At 45.6% G+C, this 17,616-nt stretch overlaps 1 protein-coding gene across 2 annotated transcripts in view; it reads right to left on the bottom strand.

Moving 5' to 3' along the window:
- Positions 1-8,089: 8,089 nt before the first annotated feature.
- The window catches only part of Arih2 (ariadne RBR E3 ubiquitin protein ligase 2), a 64,422-nt gene continuing 54,895 nt past the window's right edge, over positions 8,090-17,616 (bottom strand). For both annotated transcript variants that reach the window (XM_045136748.1, XM_045136749.1), the window contains 8 exons: positions 17,160-17,277; positions 16,210-16,260; positions 16,094-16,115; positions 14,270-14,421; positions 13,586-13,729; positions 12,974-13,042; positions 10,492-10,575; positions 8,090-10,277 (listed from right to left, as the gene is read on the bottom strand). In XM_045136748.1, coding sequence (XP_044992683.1) covers positions 10,206-10,277; positions 10,492-10,575; positions 12,974-13,042; positions 13,586-13,729; positions 14,270-14,421; positions 16,094-16,115; positions 16,210-16,260; positions 17,160-17,277 — 712 coding nt within the window. In that variant the 3' untranslated portion in view covers positions 8,090-10,205. The remainder of the gene's footprint in view (positions 10,278-10,491; positions 10,576-12,973; positions 13,043-13,585; positions 13,730-14,269; positions 14,422-16,093; positions 16,116-16,209; positions 16,261-17,159; positions 17,278-17,616) is intronic.

Below are 17,616 nucleotides of genomic sequence, written 5' to 3'. Positions count from 1 at the left end.
CCGGGCAGAGGACAGCCCCACTTCATGTATAGACACACCACTAGAGCAGACCCCCCCACCCGCCCACTGGCATTTCTCCGTGGCTGGGTGATGACGCGCCCCTGCCCGCGCCCCAGGAAAGTATCATCTGAATGTTGTGGTTCCTGGGACTGAGTGCGTGGATGGGGGAGTCGGAGCACCCAGGAGAAAGTGGGAAAGGCACTGGCTACGCACGCGATGATGAATTCCCAAGAGCTTAGTTCTTTCCGCTCCCCAGCCCTCCCTTCCTACTCAGGGTGATGCTCCTACCTCTGCCTCCCCAGTGCTGGAATTGAAGGCGTGCGCCACCACGCCCAGCTGCTGCTGCTTCTTTCTTCTTTTTCTTGTTTTTGGAGACAGAGAGCCATGTAATTCAGGCTAGCCTCAAACTCACAAGTAGCTGAGAGTGTTGAACTCCCTACCTTACCTGGTTTGTCAGTACTGCGACAGTCAGCAGGGATTACCTCCTGAGTGCTGCGACTCTCCTACCTCCTTTCCCAGGAGCCAGAAAAGGCAAGAGGTGTTTTTTTTTTTTTTTTTTTTTCTGGAATGCTTACAAGGAGATTATCTTTTCTTTTTTGGCTGTTCATCTTTCCTGACGTCTAAACCTCCAGGTTCTGGTATGGCCAATGGCCATACTTCCAGCCCAGTTGGGCTAGGATGAAGCCCGGAGGGAGCCCCTAACTCCCACGTGGGCTCTCTACCCACGCCTGTCTTGCATATTATGGGAGGAGCTATCTGCACTTCCTTGCCTTGCCTTTTCTTTCTTTTTTTTAAATTTAATTTTTATTAGCATTTTCCATGATTATAAAAATCTTTTTTTTTTCCGGTTTTTTTGAGGTAGGGTCTCTCTTCAGCCCAAACTGACCTGCAATTCATTCTGTAGTCTCAGGGTGGCCTTGAACTCAGCGATCCTCCTACCTCTGCCTCCGAGTGCTGGGATTAAAGGCATGCAGGACCACGCTCAGCGATCTCTCTCTCTCTTTTTCGAGATAGTCTCTCTCTAAACCCGGCTGATCTGGAATTCACTATATATAGTCTCAGGGTGGCCGTGAATTCATGGCGATCCTCTGGTTTCTGCCTCCCTAGTGCTGGGATTAAAGGCATGTGCCACGACGCCCGGCTGCCTTTCCTTCTCTTGATCTAATAAAGTTTCTCTTCAAAAAAATTTTTTTTATTGCTGGACACAGTGGCCCACCCCCTTAATTCCAGCACGTGGGAAGCAGAAGTACCAGGATCACCAAGAGTTCAAAGCCACCTGGAGACTACACAGCGAATTCCAGGTCAGCCTGAGCTAGAGTGAGACCCTACCTCAGAACCACCCCCCTAAAAAAAGTTATTTGTAAACAGAGAGGGGGGGGGAGAGAGAGAGAGGAAGGGGAGACAGAGAAAATGGGTGTGCCAGGGCCTCCAGCCACTGCAAACAAACTCTAGTTTTTATTGTCTTTTTCTTTTTTCTTTTTTTACTCTATCTCAGGCTGACCTGGAATTCACTCTGTGGTCCCAGGCTGGCCTCAAACTCACAGCAATTCTCCTACCTCTGCCTCCTAAATGCTGGGATTAAAGGAATGCACCAGCATACCAGGCTCTAATAAAGTTTCTCTAAACCTTACCTCTGATCTGTGAATTTTAATTATTTAAATTCATAAGATAATTTTTTTTTGTTTTTCTGTAAGACAAAAATCCAGGTACATCCCAAATTTACTGCTGTGTTGGCATACATCCTAGTACTGGCTCCAAGACTCCCATTACATTTTGGCTACAGGACTGCAGCAGGTGACCAGTGTGTGGAAACAAACACTTCTTTTTTTTTTTATTTATGTATTTGAGAGCCACAAATATAGAGAGGAAGACGGAGAGGGAGAGAGAGAGAGGAGAGGAGAGAGAGAATGGGCGCGCCAGGGCCTCCAACCACTGCAAAGGAACTCCAGACATGCACCCCCTTATACATCTGGCTAATGTGGGTCCTGGAGAATCAAGCCTCGAACCGGGGCCCTTAGGCTTCCCAGGCAAGCGCTTAACCACTAAGCCATCTCTCCAGCCCTGAAACAAACCCTTCTTGACTGAAAGCGGACAGATTAGAAATAGAAAGGGTCTCCTCCATAGTTGGAACACCACCACCTCAGAAAAAAAATTCAGAGCATAACCAAACATGGACAGACGGGAAGGCCATAGCAGTGGCCAAGTGCCAAGGCAGTTTTGTGCTGCTTTTCGAGGCAGGGTTAGCCTCAGGAGCTGTGCACACTCTCCTGCAGAAGTTGACACCCCTCTCCCTCACATGCAAAAAGTAACATTAAGGCTTCATTTTACTCTTTTTTTTTTTTTTTAATTTTTTACTCTTAATTTTTTTTTTTTTTTGAGGTAGGGTCTCACTGTAGCCCAGGCTGACCTGGAATTCATTAGGGAGTCTCAGGGTGGCCTCGAACTCATGGCGATCCTCCTACCTCTGCTTCCTGAGTGCTGGGATTAAAGGCGTGTGCCACCACGCCTGGCTACTCTTTATTTTTTTAAGACATATTTTATTTATTTGATACAGAGAAAAAGGCAGAGAGAGGGAGAGGATGGGCGCGCCAGGGCCTCCAGCCACTGCAAACGAACTCCAGATGCATGCACTTTCTTCTGCATCTGGCTTACATGGGTCCTGGAAATTGAATGGGATCCTTTGGCTTTGTAGCCAAGTGCCTTAACCGCTAAGCCATCTCTCCAACCCTACTCACTTTATTTTTGACACTTTTATATGTGTATATAATGTATTTCAATCATATTTCCCCAATTATTATTTTTTTTAATTAAGAACATACTTTGGCTGGGTGTGATGTCATACGCCTTTAATCCCAGCACTCTGAAGACAGAAGTAGGAAAATCGCCTTGAGTTCAAGGCCACCCAAAGACTACATAGTGAATTCCAGGTCAGCCTGGACCAGAGTGAAACTCTATGAAAACATACACACACAAACAACAACAACAACAAAAACATACTTTGGGGCTGGAGAGATGGCTAGCGGTTAAGGTGTTTGCCTACAAAGCCAAAGGATCCCAGTTTGGTTTTCCAAGTCCCATGTAAGCCAGATGCACACGGGGGCATATGCATTTGGAGTTTGTTTGCAGTGGCTGGAGGCTGGAGGTCCTGGCATGCTCATTCTCTCCCTCTTTCTCAAATAAATAAATAAATTTTAAAAAACATACTTTGTATGGATACATTATGTGTTGGTGCTATCTTTTTCCTCATCCCTGCCTCATTCTGCCTACAGGGGGCCCCTCAGTAGGGTTGCTGGTACTCCCCATGGGGTTGTGGGTTAAGTGTTGTGCAAGCAGCAGTCAGTTATGGGAGGGGGGTCAATACCTTTGGGAATGACATCCCAAATTGTGGCTCTTACAATCATTCTGCCCCATGTTTTTTTGTTTGTTTTGTTTTCAAGGTAGGGTCTCACTCTAGCCCAGGCTGACCTGGAATTCACTATGTAGTCTCAACTCAGGCTGGCCTCTAACTTACTGTGATCTTCATACCTCTGTCTCCCAAGTGCTGGGATTAAAGGCATGTGCCACCACATCTGGATGGATTTTTTTTTAATCTTTCATTTATTTGCAAGTCCTTGTGAGAAAGAGATGGTAAGACCCTATTGCTGAAGACTTCACATGCCTGAGAGGCAAAGTCACAGAGAAATCAAGTTGTTCTGAGCAGAAAACCTCCCTGTAGCCCACACAAATGAAAGCTGGAAAAAGCTGCACTGTTGCAGTCTTATGGGAGACAGAAGTCATGAGCGGTGAAAACAGTGGGCACTGGAAACCTCAAGTTTGGCCAGACAGGCCAAATGTCTGAACGAGTGCAATAGTGGCATGTCTGCTCTGGGGGAAACCAACTGCTCTCTAATTGGACTGAAGGCCCACTCTATGGGAGGGAATATGTACTGGTACTAAAAACCTAATCAAAAGCCTAAGGCAGGGGAGGTCACGAGCCTTAGGGGTATAAAGCCTGCTCTTGTCTGGATAAATGCATATATTACTCTCACCAAATTGCCCTGAAAGCACTACACTTGATGTTCATACTCATATATTAATGCTACTCTCACTACTGGTTAAAGAAGCTTCTCTTTTCAGATGGTGATGAACACTGGGATGACCCAAAAGGCAACATAGTGCTGAGACGAAGGGACAGAGGAGTGTCCAGCAATGAAACATCTCACACCCACCAAGGCTCAGGGTCCATTGCGGAAGAGGTGGTGGAAAGAATTTAAGAGCCAAAGGATTCCTTATATACAACTGTCAGGACAGAATTTGGTCTCCATATCCAAGACCTCACAGTGCCTAGCAATACCCACAGAAGAACCTCATCATAAGAGAAAAAGATGATGACATCAAATTAAAAGACAGACTAATGGAGAGAGGGAGGGGATATGATGGAGAGCAGAGTTATGAAGGGGAAAGCGGGGGAGGGGAGGGAAATACCGTGGTTTGTTCCCTGTAAGTATAGAAGTTGTCAATAAAAAAATATTGGGCTGGAGAGATGGCTTAGTGGTTAAGCACTTGCCTGTGAAGCCTAAGGACCCTGGTTCGAGGCTCAATTCCCCAGGACCCATGTTAGCCAGATCTACAAGGGGAAGCACACATCTGGAGTTCGTTTGCAATGGCTGGAGGCCCTGGTGCACCTATTCTCTATCTGCCTCTTTCTCTGTTGCTCTCAAATAAATAAAGAAAACAAAAAAAAAAAACTACTTAAAATATATGTATATTAAAAAAGTTATTTGCAAGAGGTAGAGGCAGAGAAGGAGAGAAAGATAGAGCAAACTCCACATGCATGTGCCATAGGAATGAAACCTGGGTCCTTAGGTTTTGTAGGCAAGCAACCTAAACCGCTAAGCCATCTCTCCAGGCCAAGGCTGCATTTTCTAGTATCAGGGCAGGCCTATTTCAATCAGTGCCCCTAAAAGCATGATGGTATCAGCTACTATTGTCAACATCAGGGACCATATTGTTAATGTCCTTGCCCCACAAAAGGAGAGGTTCTGGACTTTGCTGAGATAGAAAAGAACAGGTGGCAATGAGAGCTACAATGCCTTAGCCAAACCAGGGATGCTAACTAAATACCACCAGTGGTCCAGCATCTTGCTTCATATAGGTTGTCCCTGCAGAGGAAATAGGGACCTGGTAGCTCCCCCCGCCCAAACTCCTTAAAGGAGTATGACTGTTGCTGGTGATTAGAATCAAGCCAGGCACCCTGTTGACCCAGCACCTGGGAGGCTGAAGCAGAGTGAGACCAGCCTGGGCTACTTTGAAGACTTTGTTTCAAAAACAACAGCTGAACGTGGTACTACTATTGGCATGGTTTATAATCCCAGCATTTGGGAGGCAGAGGTAGGAGGATCGCCAAGAGTTCAAGGCCACCCTGACTACATAGTGAATTCCAGGTCAGCCTGGGCTAGAGTGAGACCCTACCTCGGAAGAAAGAAGGAAGAAAAATGCTTCTGGGGCTGAAGAAATGGCTTAGCGGTTAAGGCACTTGCTTGCAAAGTCTAAGGACACAAGTTCAATTTCCCCATATCCATATAAAGCAAGATGCATATGGTAGCACATGTGTATGGAGTTCATTTGCAGTGGCTGGAGGCTCTGGTGCCCCCATTCTCTTTCTCTCCCTCCACTCTCTCAAATAAAAAATACTTTGAAGCATGCCTTTAATCCCAGCACTTGAGAGAGAGGCAGAGGTAGGAGGATTACTGTGAGTTTGAGGCTAGCTTGAGACTACACAATAAATCCCAGGTCATTTTGGGCTAGAGACTCTACCTCGAAAAACCAAGAAGAAAAAAATAAATAAAAAATTAAAAAAAATTATTGCCAACTCAAGGTTATTCAAATTTCCTAGGTAGGTGTGGTGGTGCCTGCCTGTAATTTCTGCACTCGGGAGCTAGGGGACTCACAAGTACAAGGCCTGCTTGGTCTACATACTAAGATCCTGCCTCAAAATTTCCAGGCTGGAGAGGTGCCTAAGTGGTTAAAGTGCTTGCTGCAAAGCCTGACAACCAGTTTGGATCCCCAGAACCACATAAAGCCTGTCATACTAGCACATGTGTCTATTATCTCAAAGTTCCTTCAGCAATGGAAGTCAGTCAGAAGCTGGAAGCTAGCCAGCCAGGTAGCCTAGAATTCAGAGGCAAAAACCAGAGACCTGGGCCTGGAGAGATGACTTAGTGGTTAAGGCATTTGCCTGCAAAGCCAAAGGATTCCGGTTTAATTCTCCAGGACCCACATAAGCCAGATGCACAAGGGGGCACATGTATCAGGAGTTCATTTGCAATGTCTGGAGACCCTAGCACACCCTTTCTCTCTCTCTACCTCCTTTTCTCTCTCAAATAAACAAATATATAAATAAAATATATTAAAAACAGGGCTGGAGAGATGGCTTAGCAGTTAAGTGCTTGCCTGTGAAGCCTAAGGAACCCGGTTCGAGGCTGGATTCTCCAGGACCCACATTAGCCAGATGCACAAGGGGGCGCACGCGTCTGGAGTTCATTTGCAGTGGCTGGAGGCCCTGGCATGCCCATTCTCTCTCTCTCTCTATCTGCCTCTTTCTCTGTCTGTTGCTCTCAAATAAATAAATAATAATAAATATATTAAAAACAAAAAAGATGTAGCAAATTTCTAAAAAAAAGAGAGACAAAGAGACCCCAAGTAAAGGCAGAAAGCAAGTGTGAGCACCTGGAGGGCTGTCCTCTGACTATATATGCTACACATGTACTTCCTGCAACTGTTCTTTTTTTTGGGGTGGGGGGTTCGAGGTAGGGTCTCACTCTAACCCAGGCTGACCTGGAATTCACTTTGTAATCTCTGAGTTGCCTCGAACTCATGGTGATCCAACTATCTCTGCCTCCCAAATGCTGGGATTAAAGCCGTGTGCCACCACGCCCGGCTAAATGTTATTCTTTTTTTTTGTTTCTGGAGATAGGGTCTCACTGTATCCACACCTGGCTTTTTTTCTTTTAAGTGGTTATTTTTACTTATTTGGCAGAGAAAGGGGGGGGGGGGACAGAGAGAATGAATGGGTGCACCAGGGCCTCCGGCCACCGCAAATAAACTCCAGATGTCCAGATGCCTGCACTCCTCTGTGCATCTGGCTAATGTGGGTCCTGGGGAATTGAACCTGGGTCTTTTTTTTAAAGGGGGCTGGGGAGTTAAAGGCACTTTCTTGTAAAGCCTGCTGTCCTGAGTCTAATTCCCAAACCACTCACATGTGCATACACACATGTGCAAATAAGGAATTTTATACATGTATTTTATCATGTATTTTCATCCTAATCACCCCCATTATCCTTATTCACCTTCTCACTCCAGCTAAACCCCGTGTAGTAGTCCCAACTAGTCCTCTCCTTATTCTTTATTTTTTGGGACCACTGAGTTTAACTAGGTTTGCTTGCATTAGTATGAGTGGAGACTACTTACTGCGATATGGCCAATCTACTAGTAGTTATACTACTGATTAACACAATTCCCCAACCCTGAGCAACTATTAACTGACAGTAGCTCCTCTGGGATGGGTGGGATTGCCTGAGGCCCTGTCCCATCCACGCTATAATTCAATCCTGTGCAGGACACCACAGCTGCTGAGTTTCTGAAAGTAAGGTCCATGTCATGTACAGAAGAGAGCATCCAACAGAAACCCTCCCCATCCTCTGGCTCTTGAATTCTTGCCGTTTGTCCCGAGTGGTCACGTCATAACCTCAGGGCCCCTGTGGAGCCACAACACTCCATCCCTCCATTCCATAGGCTTCTACCCCCACTTTGAAGGGATTCTGACCTGAATGGCAGGAATTGGGACAGTCTTATGAACACAGTACCTTACCACAACCCTGCGAGCTGTTTGTGGCAGGGAATGGGTCAAGATGGCACCAAGCTGAGGAGTGAAGCTCGCAGTGTTCTACTTCCCTGGGCAGGGAGCACCCCCAGCCACCACAGGAGGTACAGCCAGAGCTGAGTCTGCACAGGGTCTTCAATCCCCACCCCCTGGGAGGAGGGCCCTCATCTATAATTGCTGCTGGCAGGAGGTGCCACAGATCCTTTGAAGAAAACAAGACAATACACATTTTTATAATCAGAAACTCAGTTTATTTTGAATAAACCACTCAACTTTGAGCAGATGACATTGCCTCAATTAACTTTTCTCTGAAGAAAAACAAAGATCTGGTAAATTCATGAAAACACTGTTTTTCCTCTATCCTTTGCAGGGCAAAAAAAAATTCCACCTGCCCTTTCCCATCTTCCTGATGTTAAACAAAGGACAGCCACTGGGAGCACGGCAGGCAGCTCTCCACAGGTCAAGCACTCAGCTACAGTGTGGCCAGAGCCTCCCGCAGCTCTGATGGTCACTGTCACAGCTGGGTATTAGGAGAGATCATGGCAACTCTGCAGTCCAGAAAACACCCAAGGGGGATTTAGGCTGCAACTATGGTCATGTGTCATGGTGGTGCTGCAGAAAGGACTTGATGGAAAGGTAAAAGCATCAAACACCAGGATATTCCATGTGCCAACACAGCGTTCACCCCTGGGCCCTGCAGCAGGCACTCTCCAATTGGCTCCCCACTGTTCTTCTGGGTTCATTCACTACACGCCTAACTTGTTCCACCCCCCAGTCTCCCCCTTGCTGGAGACAAATCTGAGGAGGTGAAAGGTAACAGCTGGCCATATACCCCAAGAGTCACAGCTGTCACTCGTCTTCAAGAATGACTCAATTTTACTGTTTACATGGTACCTGGGAAATTGCTGACTGGAGGTGAAAAATGTATGAGTATCAAAGAATCTGCATTGTAATTGTCACAGACTTCCCTATAGGCTCTCCTAGAGATCAAGGAGGCCCTGTCAAGTATAGACAGCTCTGCCAGTCTCAGAGGGGAGGCACTGAACAAAACCACAGAAACCCCAGAGATCACAGATCTAACTTGTCAAAGGCCCACAGGACCAGGTTCAAGACAGGAAGGACACGAGGCAAGCAGCTTATTCCCTTGCGCGTGGCTATCAAGAGCTGGTGCTTGCCCTGGCCAGCCCCTTCTAGTGCAGGAACAGAGATCACAACAAGGCTTCTCCTGGCCTTAAACTTGCAGACCCTAAAGAGGGGTCTTCTGACAGCTGGAACTAGGCAAAGGCAAGCCCACCCCACCCCACAGCAGCTTCTGGACATATTCCAGGTTAACATAAAAATAACTTGTGCAAACCTAGCTCTTAAGCCAGGAAGGCCAAAACCCTTGGAAGGGCGATGCTGAACTCTGACCCTGATGTTTGTGAGAATGCAGTAAGACAGAATCAGATATGCCACATGTGACCTGGCCAAAGTTATACCACTTGTTGAATACTGGAACAAAAGGAGGGACCAAGGAAAAGCAAATTTATTTGGGAGAACATTCTCTTCAAAGGTGGAACTCTATCTTTGAGACAAAAGGAAGCACCACGCTGAGCCAGCACTCGCTAGTCTAGACGCATCAGCCCACCTCCGTTCTGTTGGGAGAAATGGCCTCAGTAGCCAGACTCCGGTAAACTACACTTTCCAGAATATCAAGATGAGCCCACAGAAGACCCTGTTCTATATTCTCCTTGCTGCCCAGCTAAGGCAAGAGGCACAGTGTGACTCTGTGCTCAGTTCCCCACCATCTGCCAACTGTACTCTACCCTTGGGACTCCAGCTGTGGCCAAACATGTGATGCTGGAAAACAAAGGTCACCCCAGGGCTCCTTGCAGTACAGTCTGGGGCTAGCTGGGTGGGCAGCGCTGTGTTACATTCTAAGTAAAATCGCTAGAGGGGAAAACACTCCAATGCCAATTTATTTTTTCAAAAGGACTCTGTGTTATCCTATGTTTGCCTTTTTTTCTTTTTATAATTGTACAACCTTTGAAAATTATGTAAGTTGTGATGATCTAATACTATTAATAGCCATTCAGAAAAAAAAAAGTTCCCTCCCTCCCAACAGCCATCCAGGGCAATTAAAAGTCCTTTGCAATAGGCCAATTCAACATGGCCTCTACCCTGGTAGAAACAAAAAGCAAAAAGATGAGAAGAAAACAAATTGACTAAGGTGTGTTGCCAGTGTCTCTCAGGAGTGGGGCCCTGGCTGTCGCCGGGGTTGTGAAGGCGAGCCTGCAGCATGCAGTATGGCAGCGGGGAGATCTTGCAGCTACGTCTTTCTTCCCCAGCACGTTCGTGTCCCAACTTAGGTGTCATGAAAATCCTTCAGCAGGGTTCTCCTTCGCTGCTCTGCTATGTGCATCTGGTTCTCCAAATCCTGTACAAGGAACACAAAATGGGTCCCTTACATGGCCCAATGACAGAAGAGTAACCACAGCCACATCCATTATGTCAGGGGCTCCCTGGAGTCAAAAGCACCCTTCTTACCCTTCTACAGCAGTATTGAGTCTCTACCCAATACCCTATCTGTCACTTATTAACAGCACTATAGTCCTCTCTTACCTGCAAGAGGTCAACAGGCACTTACTTACCCCTCTGTCATAACTGTCTGCACGCTCCACTTTCCATGAAAGGTTTTCAATCTCAGCCTCCAGCTGAGCCTGCTGGTATTCAAACTGTATGGATAGAGCAGTGGGTCAAAGCAAGCAGGGACTGCGGCTGCGCAGGGCTGCACATGGAGGGACACACGCACCACCTCAAGCTCCCAAGAGCTACTCAAGACTGGCACAATCTTCAGAAAGTATGTCCAAACCACAAAACAACACCCAAACAAAATGCTTCCAAGGCCACATTTGTCCTTCATCACCAAAGAGGTGAAAAATTTAAAGCCATTGAAGGATGTCCCCAACTTATAAGGGAACATACTGCAAAAGCAAGTTGAAATGGATAACCTCAAGACACTGTATTCACTGAACACTTTCTGCCTTTTTTCCTCCCTATCCCAGTCATTTGGACAATCAATCAAAAACCTTAAAATCGAGTTATTTTGGCTAGGTGTGGTGGTCCACACTGCTATTTTTTTTTTGAAGCAGGGTCTCACTCTAGCCCAGACAGCTCTGTAACACACGCTATAAAACAGGCTAGCTTTGAACTCACAGTGAAGCTTCTGCTTAGCTTCCAGAGTGCTAAGAATAAAGGCTTGAACTACCAAGCCTGGCTTGGGGTCCACACTTGTAATCCCAGCACTTGGGAGAGGTAGGAGGATTGCTGTGAGTTCAAGGCCACCCTGAGCTAGAGTGAGACCCTATCTCAGAAAAAAAAAAAAACAAAAAAAAAAAAACCCCAAAACCAAAAAAACATTAAACTCGACCCTATCATGCTTGCATAGCAAGTGTTCTTACCCACTGAGTCATCTTCACAGCCTTTTTTTTTTTTAAAAGGCAGGGTCTCATTCTAGTCCAGACTAGCCTTAAACTCATGGTAAGCCACCTACACCTCAGCCTCCCAAGTGCTGGGATTAAAGGCATCTGCCTTCACAACCAGCCCTGCTTTTATTAAATTAATTAATTAAACTTTTATTAAAATTAATTAATTTTTGTTGGTTTACCAAGGTAGGGCCTTATTCTAGCCTGGGCTGACTTGGAATTCACTATGTAGTCTCAGTGTGGCTTCGAACTCATGTAAATCCTCCTACATCTGCCTCCTGAGTGCTGGGATTAAAGGTGTGAGCCACCACACTTAGCTTGTTTTATTTTATTTATTTGACAGAGAAAGAGGGAGAGAGAAAGGGCATGCCAGGGCTTCCAGTCACTGCAAATGAACTCCAGACGAGTGTGGCCCTTTGTGCATCTGGCTAACGTGGGTCCTGAGGAATCAAACCTGGGTCCTTTGGCTTTGCAGGCAAATGCCTTAACCACTAAGCATCCCTTCAGCCCTTGTTTTATTTTAAATAACTGCAACTGTCTTAACTGATAAGCCATCTTTCCCACTTGCTTTTACTTTTTGAGATAGAAATTGCTTTGTAGCCCAGGCTGGACTAAAACTCGTAATATTCCTAGCTCTTCCTCTGGAGTACAGGAATAATAGGCATGTGTCACCATGCGTGTGTCTCCCTGGTGCTGAGGTCCAGGACCTCATATATGCTAGGTAAATAAGCTACACCAGCATTACATTAATTTTGAAGGGTTCGAAAATATTATTAATAGCATTTTTTTTTTCTAGTGAGATTACAATTGTCTTTTAAATATCATTGCTTAGAGACTTAGGCACATCTTACAAATACACAAAGTGAGCATCTGAGGAGTATATTGAGATGCTCAGAATAGAAATGTGGGCTGGACAGATAGCTTAGTGGTTAAGCGCTTGCCTGTGAAGCCTAAGGATCCTAGTTCGGGGCTCTATTCCCCAGGACCCACATTAGCCAGATGCACAAGGGGGCGCATGTGTCTGGAATTTGTTTGCAGTGGCTGAAGACCTTGGCGTGCCCATTCTCTCTCTCTCTCTCTCTCTCTTTCTCTGCTGCTCTCAAAAAATAATAAAAATAATAAATAAAAAATAAATGCTGGAGAGATTGCTTACTGGTTAAGGTGTTTGCTGGAAAAGCCAAAGGACCTTGGTTCAATTCCCCAGGACTCACATAAGCCCAATGCACTAGGTGGCACATGCATCTGAAGGTTGATTGCAGTGGCTGAGGCCCTGGCATGCTCATTCTCCCCCCTCCCACCTCTTAAATAAATAAATAGATTTGCAAGCAGAGGAAGAGAGATGTATACAGAGGGAATGGGTGCACCAGGGCCTATAGTCACTGCAAATCAACTCCAGATACATGTGACACTATGTACATCTGGCTTTATATGGATACTGGGGAATAGAATTGGAGTTGTTATGCTTTGCAGGCAAGTAACTTAACTTCTGAGCCATTTCATCAGCCAATAAATAAATCCTTACAATTAGAGTTTTGTTTTGATTTTGCCCTCACGACCAGGATCATGCCCCTGGCTCTCCTGAAAGAGCTGGTAACTAAGGGGTACCTCTAAAGTTACAAGAAAGAGTAGAGGAATCAATTTGCCTTACCAGCTTCTTCCTGGGGCCAGACTCCATGTAGTACGCATATGGGTAGGTGTATTGCAGGGTATATCGGCACTGCAGTAGGACAGAAATGCAGGGAGCTGTTTCTACGATTCTATTTGACCCACACATACCTCAGGTGCAGTTTACAATTTAGTTATTTTTTGTCTTTTATAATTCTTACTTCACCATGCAAATAGTGGCTGGCTCCAGACAGGTGGACCTCAAAGGAATGAGGCCAACAAGGTAAAGGAGTAATGGACTAGATTAAGATGAGGAAAACTAAAAAATGTTATGGAACTACCCATTTGCCCAAGGTGATTTATTAACAAGCAGCTGCCTCATGACTTTTTCATCTTTAGTTAAGACATTAGACTTTACATATCTCAATACATATCCAAAACCATTCATATTTTCCTTTGAGTAATCCAGAGATGTTGATAGAGGCAGTGTAACTTTTAATTCTTTGGACATCCAACAAAGGGCTGGGTCCTGGGCATACCCAACACAGAGAAATAAATGTGGACCTATATAATCAGAGTGCCAAATCTTCCCACTCTTTCAAGGAGGGACTGGGATTGGGATCAGAGATGAATAGTGAGGTAGTAGAAGGTATACCTTGGCCAACAGTTTGGCAGCATTCTGTAGGTACTGCCAGTCGATCCAAGTCCCCAGATTGTTCATAACCCTCTCCTGAATCTTCTCATGAATACGCTGGTATGTCTGTGCCTCTAGTTGCAAGCTTTTATTGTGGTTTTCCCACTACAAAGCAGACAGAGAAGGAAAAATGTGGACATGTCCTGAGAAGGTATTAAGATCAGAGCTGGGCATGGTGGTGCACGCCTTTAATCCCAGTACTTAGGAGGTAGAGGTAGGAGGACTGCCTTGAGTTTGAGGCCATCCCAAGACTACAGAGTAAATTCCAGGTCAGCTTGAGCTGGAGTGAGACCCTACCTCAAAAAGTGACCCCCCATAAAAACAACAAAATCTACACAAGAGTCCAGAAAAGACACGGTGGCTAGAAAGACATTACCATACAGCCTGCTAACTCAGTGAAAAGACTGACGGCCCTTCATTGTCCTTCAGTCCATCATTCAACCAAGGCAGAACCAGATCCGTCCCCATTATGTGGCTGCCTTGTAGAGCCTGAATGCCCCATCTACAGAGGCAGCACAAGGGCATTGACTTTCAGGAGCAGTACACAGGCTAGCTCTGACTCCCAGTTACCTCAGTGATCCCACCTCAGCAGGCCAGCTGGAAAATGCCTACTCTGGAGGGGCAGGTGTATGAGAGGACACCTACCCTCTCGAAGTAGAACAGATACTTCTTGAGGGCCTCCCTGGCCTGGGCTTGCTGGCTCTGGTTGACAATATCAGGATTCTCCTTGTACCGACTACACTCGTAGTACTCACTGCCATGTGTTTTCCAATCTCCTAGACACATCCAGCAGAAATCTGCAACCAACAGAAAGTCAGTCATTTATCTTTAAAAGACAACCCTATACTCCAAGACACAGGCAAAGCAGTGGAATGAACAGACATTGTTCCAGAGAGGTCACATAATCAGAAACTGCCAGGGGTGCCTCTTAGCAAAGGAATATGCAACTCATCCCTATTACAATTCACTATCCTTATAACTTGTTCCTGCTGATAGGAATCCAATGTCCTGTCGATTTCCACTCCACAAACACATGTGCTTGGTGCCTTACTAATCTAACACTGGCAGATGATGACTATACAAAATCCTCTGGTCTGCGAGGACAGTGCCATTATGAGATGCAGAAACTTTCTAAATGAGGTTCATCTGATCATCTAGAAAACAAACACATTTCTATGTAAACTGCTGTCCTGACTACTTCCCACTCTCATAATGCTTGCTTACACTAGTAAGATTTATTTATTTATTTGAGGAAGGGGTGGCAGACAGACAGAGAAATAATGGACACAACAGGTCCTCCAGCCACTGCAAAACGAACTCCGAAAGCATGGGCCACCTTGTGCATTTGGCTTATGTGGGTAGTAGGGAATTGAAGTCAGGTTATTGGGCTTTGCAGGCAAGTGCCTTACCTGCTGAACCATCTCTTCCAGCCCTAGTAAGATTTTCATACAGGAAGCTGGAAGGTTTTTTTTTTTTCCCCCACCTCTTCCAAAGTATGTTTGTATAAAATCCATTATCTATTCAATATTCACGATTAGGATCTTGCATTCATAGTGAGGAAGCCAAGAAAGAAAATAAAGACCATCCCCCAAGGGATGCTATGTCCAATGGACAGAGTGGTCAGCCAATTTTGTTAGTCTCTAGATAACCTGCTAGTGGTAATTCCTATTCCTCAGGATTGACACAATTGGGACACAGACTTTAGAACAAGGTCTCTTAAAAAAGTTTTAGGGGGCTGGAGAGATGGCTTAGCAGTTGAGGTGCTTGCATAAGAAGCCTAAGGATCCAGGTTTGATTCTCCAGGTTCCATGTAAGTCAAATGCACAAGGTGATACATGCATCTGGAGTTCATTTGCAGTGGCTAGAGACCCTGGGTGCCCATTCTCTCTCTCTGTCTCTAATAAGTAAAGAAAACCTAAAGAAGTTTTAGCGCCAGGCATGGTGGCACACATCTTTAATCTTGGCACTCGGGAGGCAGAGGTAGGACACTCAGGAGGCAAAGAAAGGAGGATTGCTGTGAGTTACAGGACAGCTTGAGACTTACATAGTGAATTCCAGATCAGCCTGGGCTTGAGGGAGACCCTACCTTGAAACTTCCCTCACTCACCCAAAAAAAGGTTTGGGGAAGCAAAATTCAATAGAACATAGAAATAAGGGAGGGAAGAAGAGGGGAGAGGGAGGGAAGGAGAAGAAGCTAGAGATCTTTTTCTTGGATGACTAAGGATCACGAGGGTCACCCAATCTTGACTTCTGATTACATTACTTCTGCAAGATGGCAAATTAAAGAAACACTCCCCCCCACCAAAAAAAATCAAGATTACTTTATGCCAGTTATGATGATAAATGTCTGAAGCTTTCCTTTGTTTTGTCATTTCAGTACAAAAGAACTCACTAAACAAGCAATGGAGATCCAAGCCCAAGAAACACAGAGCATGTCACTGGACCTTAAGTACCAGGTCTGGGACTCACCATGTTTACACTTGGAGCATTGCTGTCAGAGGGAAACAGAAGAGAACACATTAAGGAAGGGCACGATGACCAAAGGCTCCACATCACACATGCAAAGTGTATAGGCATCTGCTCACCATGTGATTGCAGCCTCCGTTCTTCTCAATGCAGATGTTACACTTGGGACACTGAGGAGACAGAAGGGTGCCATTAGGCTCACACACCATCAGGCCGGTTCTAAGACATATTACACTAAGCTCCTGGCACCCGTGCCCAATAGCTCAACATGCAAACACTTCTGGGGAGGAGCACCACACTTAAATGTGGCAGGTCGCTGAGGCTGGAACAGTAATTCAAGGAAATGAGGTCAGCACGTTTGGCTCTGAAACAATTCAAACACCAGCTGAGCTCCACTAAATCTTCTACCATCTGTCCCTGCTGTGAAGGGACTCAGATTAAGCCCACGCTAAATCAGCAGAAAGCCTGCCTGCTGGGGAGGATTGCCAAAGACGCAAAAACTGCCATTCTGGATTAAATCCTTGAACTTCTGCTTCCAGAAGAGGGTGTGGAAACTACCATGAGTAGTGTGGTGCAGTGTTCCCCACTGCCATGAAGGATCTATAATGACATCACTGTCCTGTCTGTGCTTCTGAGTGCACTGACTCAGTGAGTGACTGGCACACAGGACGATGTCTCCTTCCCATGGCAGCTTCTAAGTAAAAATGGACAGGTCTGGGCTTGCATTACAGTCTGCTATTCATCAGCTGTGGCTATTAATGATCCCTTTCCCAGGGTTATTAAAACTCATTAGGCATTCAATAAAAACAAGCTCTTTTTTTTTTTTTTTAATAGTTTTCCTTTGGGTTAAACTTTTCCAAGTATTGTTGGCATTTTATTAAAAAAAATGCATCCAAATGTACATTAGGATAAACTACTGCAATTGATGCCAAGTCTGGGTGAGTGTCCACAGTCTCCAGCAGAGCCCTGGGGCTTTGTGTGTTCTGCTCTCAGATGGCCAATCTCCAGGGCAGGGACCAGGGCAGCACTACTGAGGGCAAATCCATGCCAGATAAGATAAGCTCCTTACGTCTTTAGTGTGAGCACTAATGTAGTTGGCCGTTTCAGAGTCATCTGCACACTTTGTGAGCCATTTCCGGATTGTGGCACAGTCTGTGGGGGCGTGATACATCTGACGACACTTGAAACTGAAAATTAGAAAAGAAACACATATTTCAACTACTTATCAAGTCAAGGTCTCATGTTTTATTTACTTTTATTTTTATTTTTTGGTTTTTCGAGGTAGAGTCTCTAGTCCAGGCTGACTTGGAATTCACTATGTAGTCTCAGGCTGGCCTTGAATTCATGGTGCTCCTCCTAGCTCTGCTGGGGTGCACCATCATGCCCAGCTGTTTTAATTTTTTTACTTGTCCAAGCCAGCAGACCTTGGAGAGCTTTTCAGAGGCAAGATCAAAGGCCTTTGGGACCTGGACTTATTCAGGATTATCTAGGGCAGTTAATCATGTCCTTAGGCTTCACAGGCAAGT

The sequence above is a fragment of the Jaculus jaculus genome, chromosome 17 (assembly GCF_020740685.1).
Source record: "Jaculus jaculus isolate mJacJac1 chromosome 17, mJacJac1.mat.Y.cur, whole genome shotgun sequence".
In the NCBI taxonomy this organism is placed as follows: domain Eukaryota; kingdom Metazoa; phylum Chordata; class Mammalia; order Rodentia; family Dipodidae; genus Jaculus; species Jaculus jaculus.
Note: the sequence above shows the minus strand (reverse complement) of the source record. Positions and strands in the feature narration are given on the sequence as shown.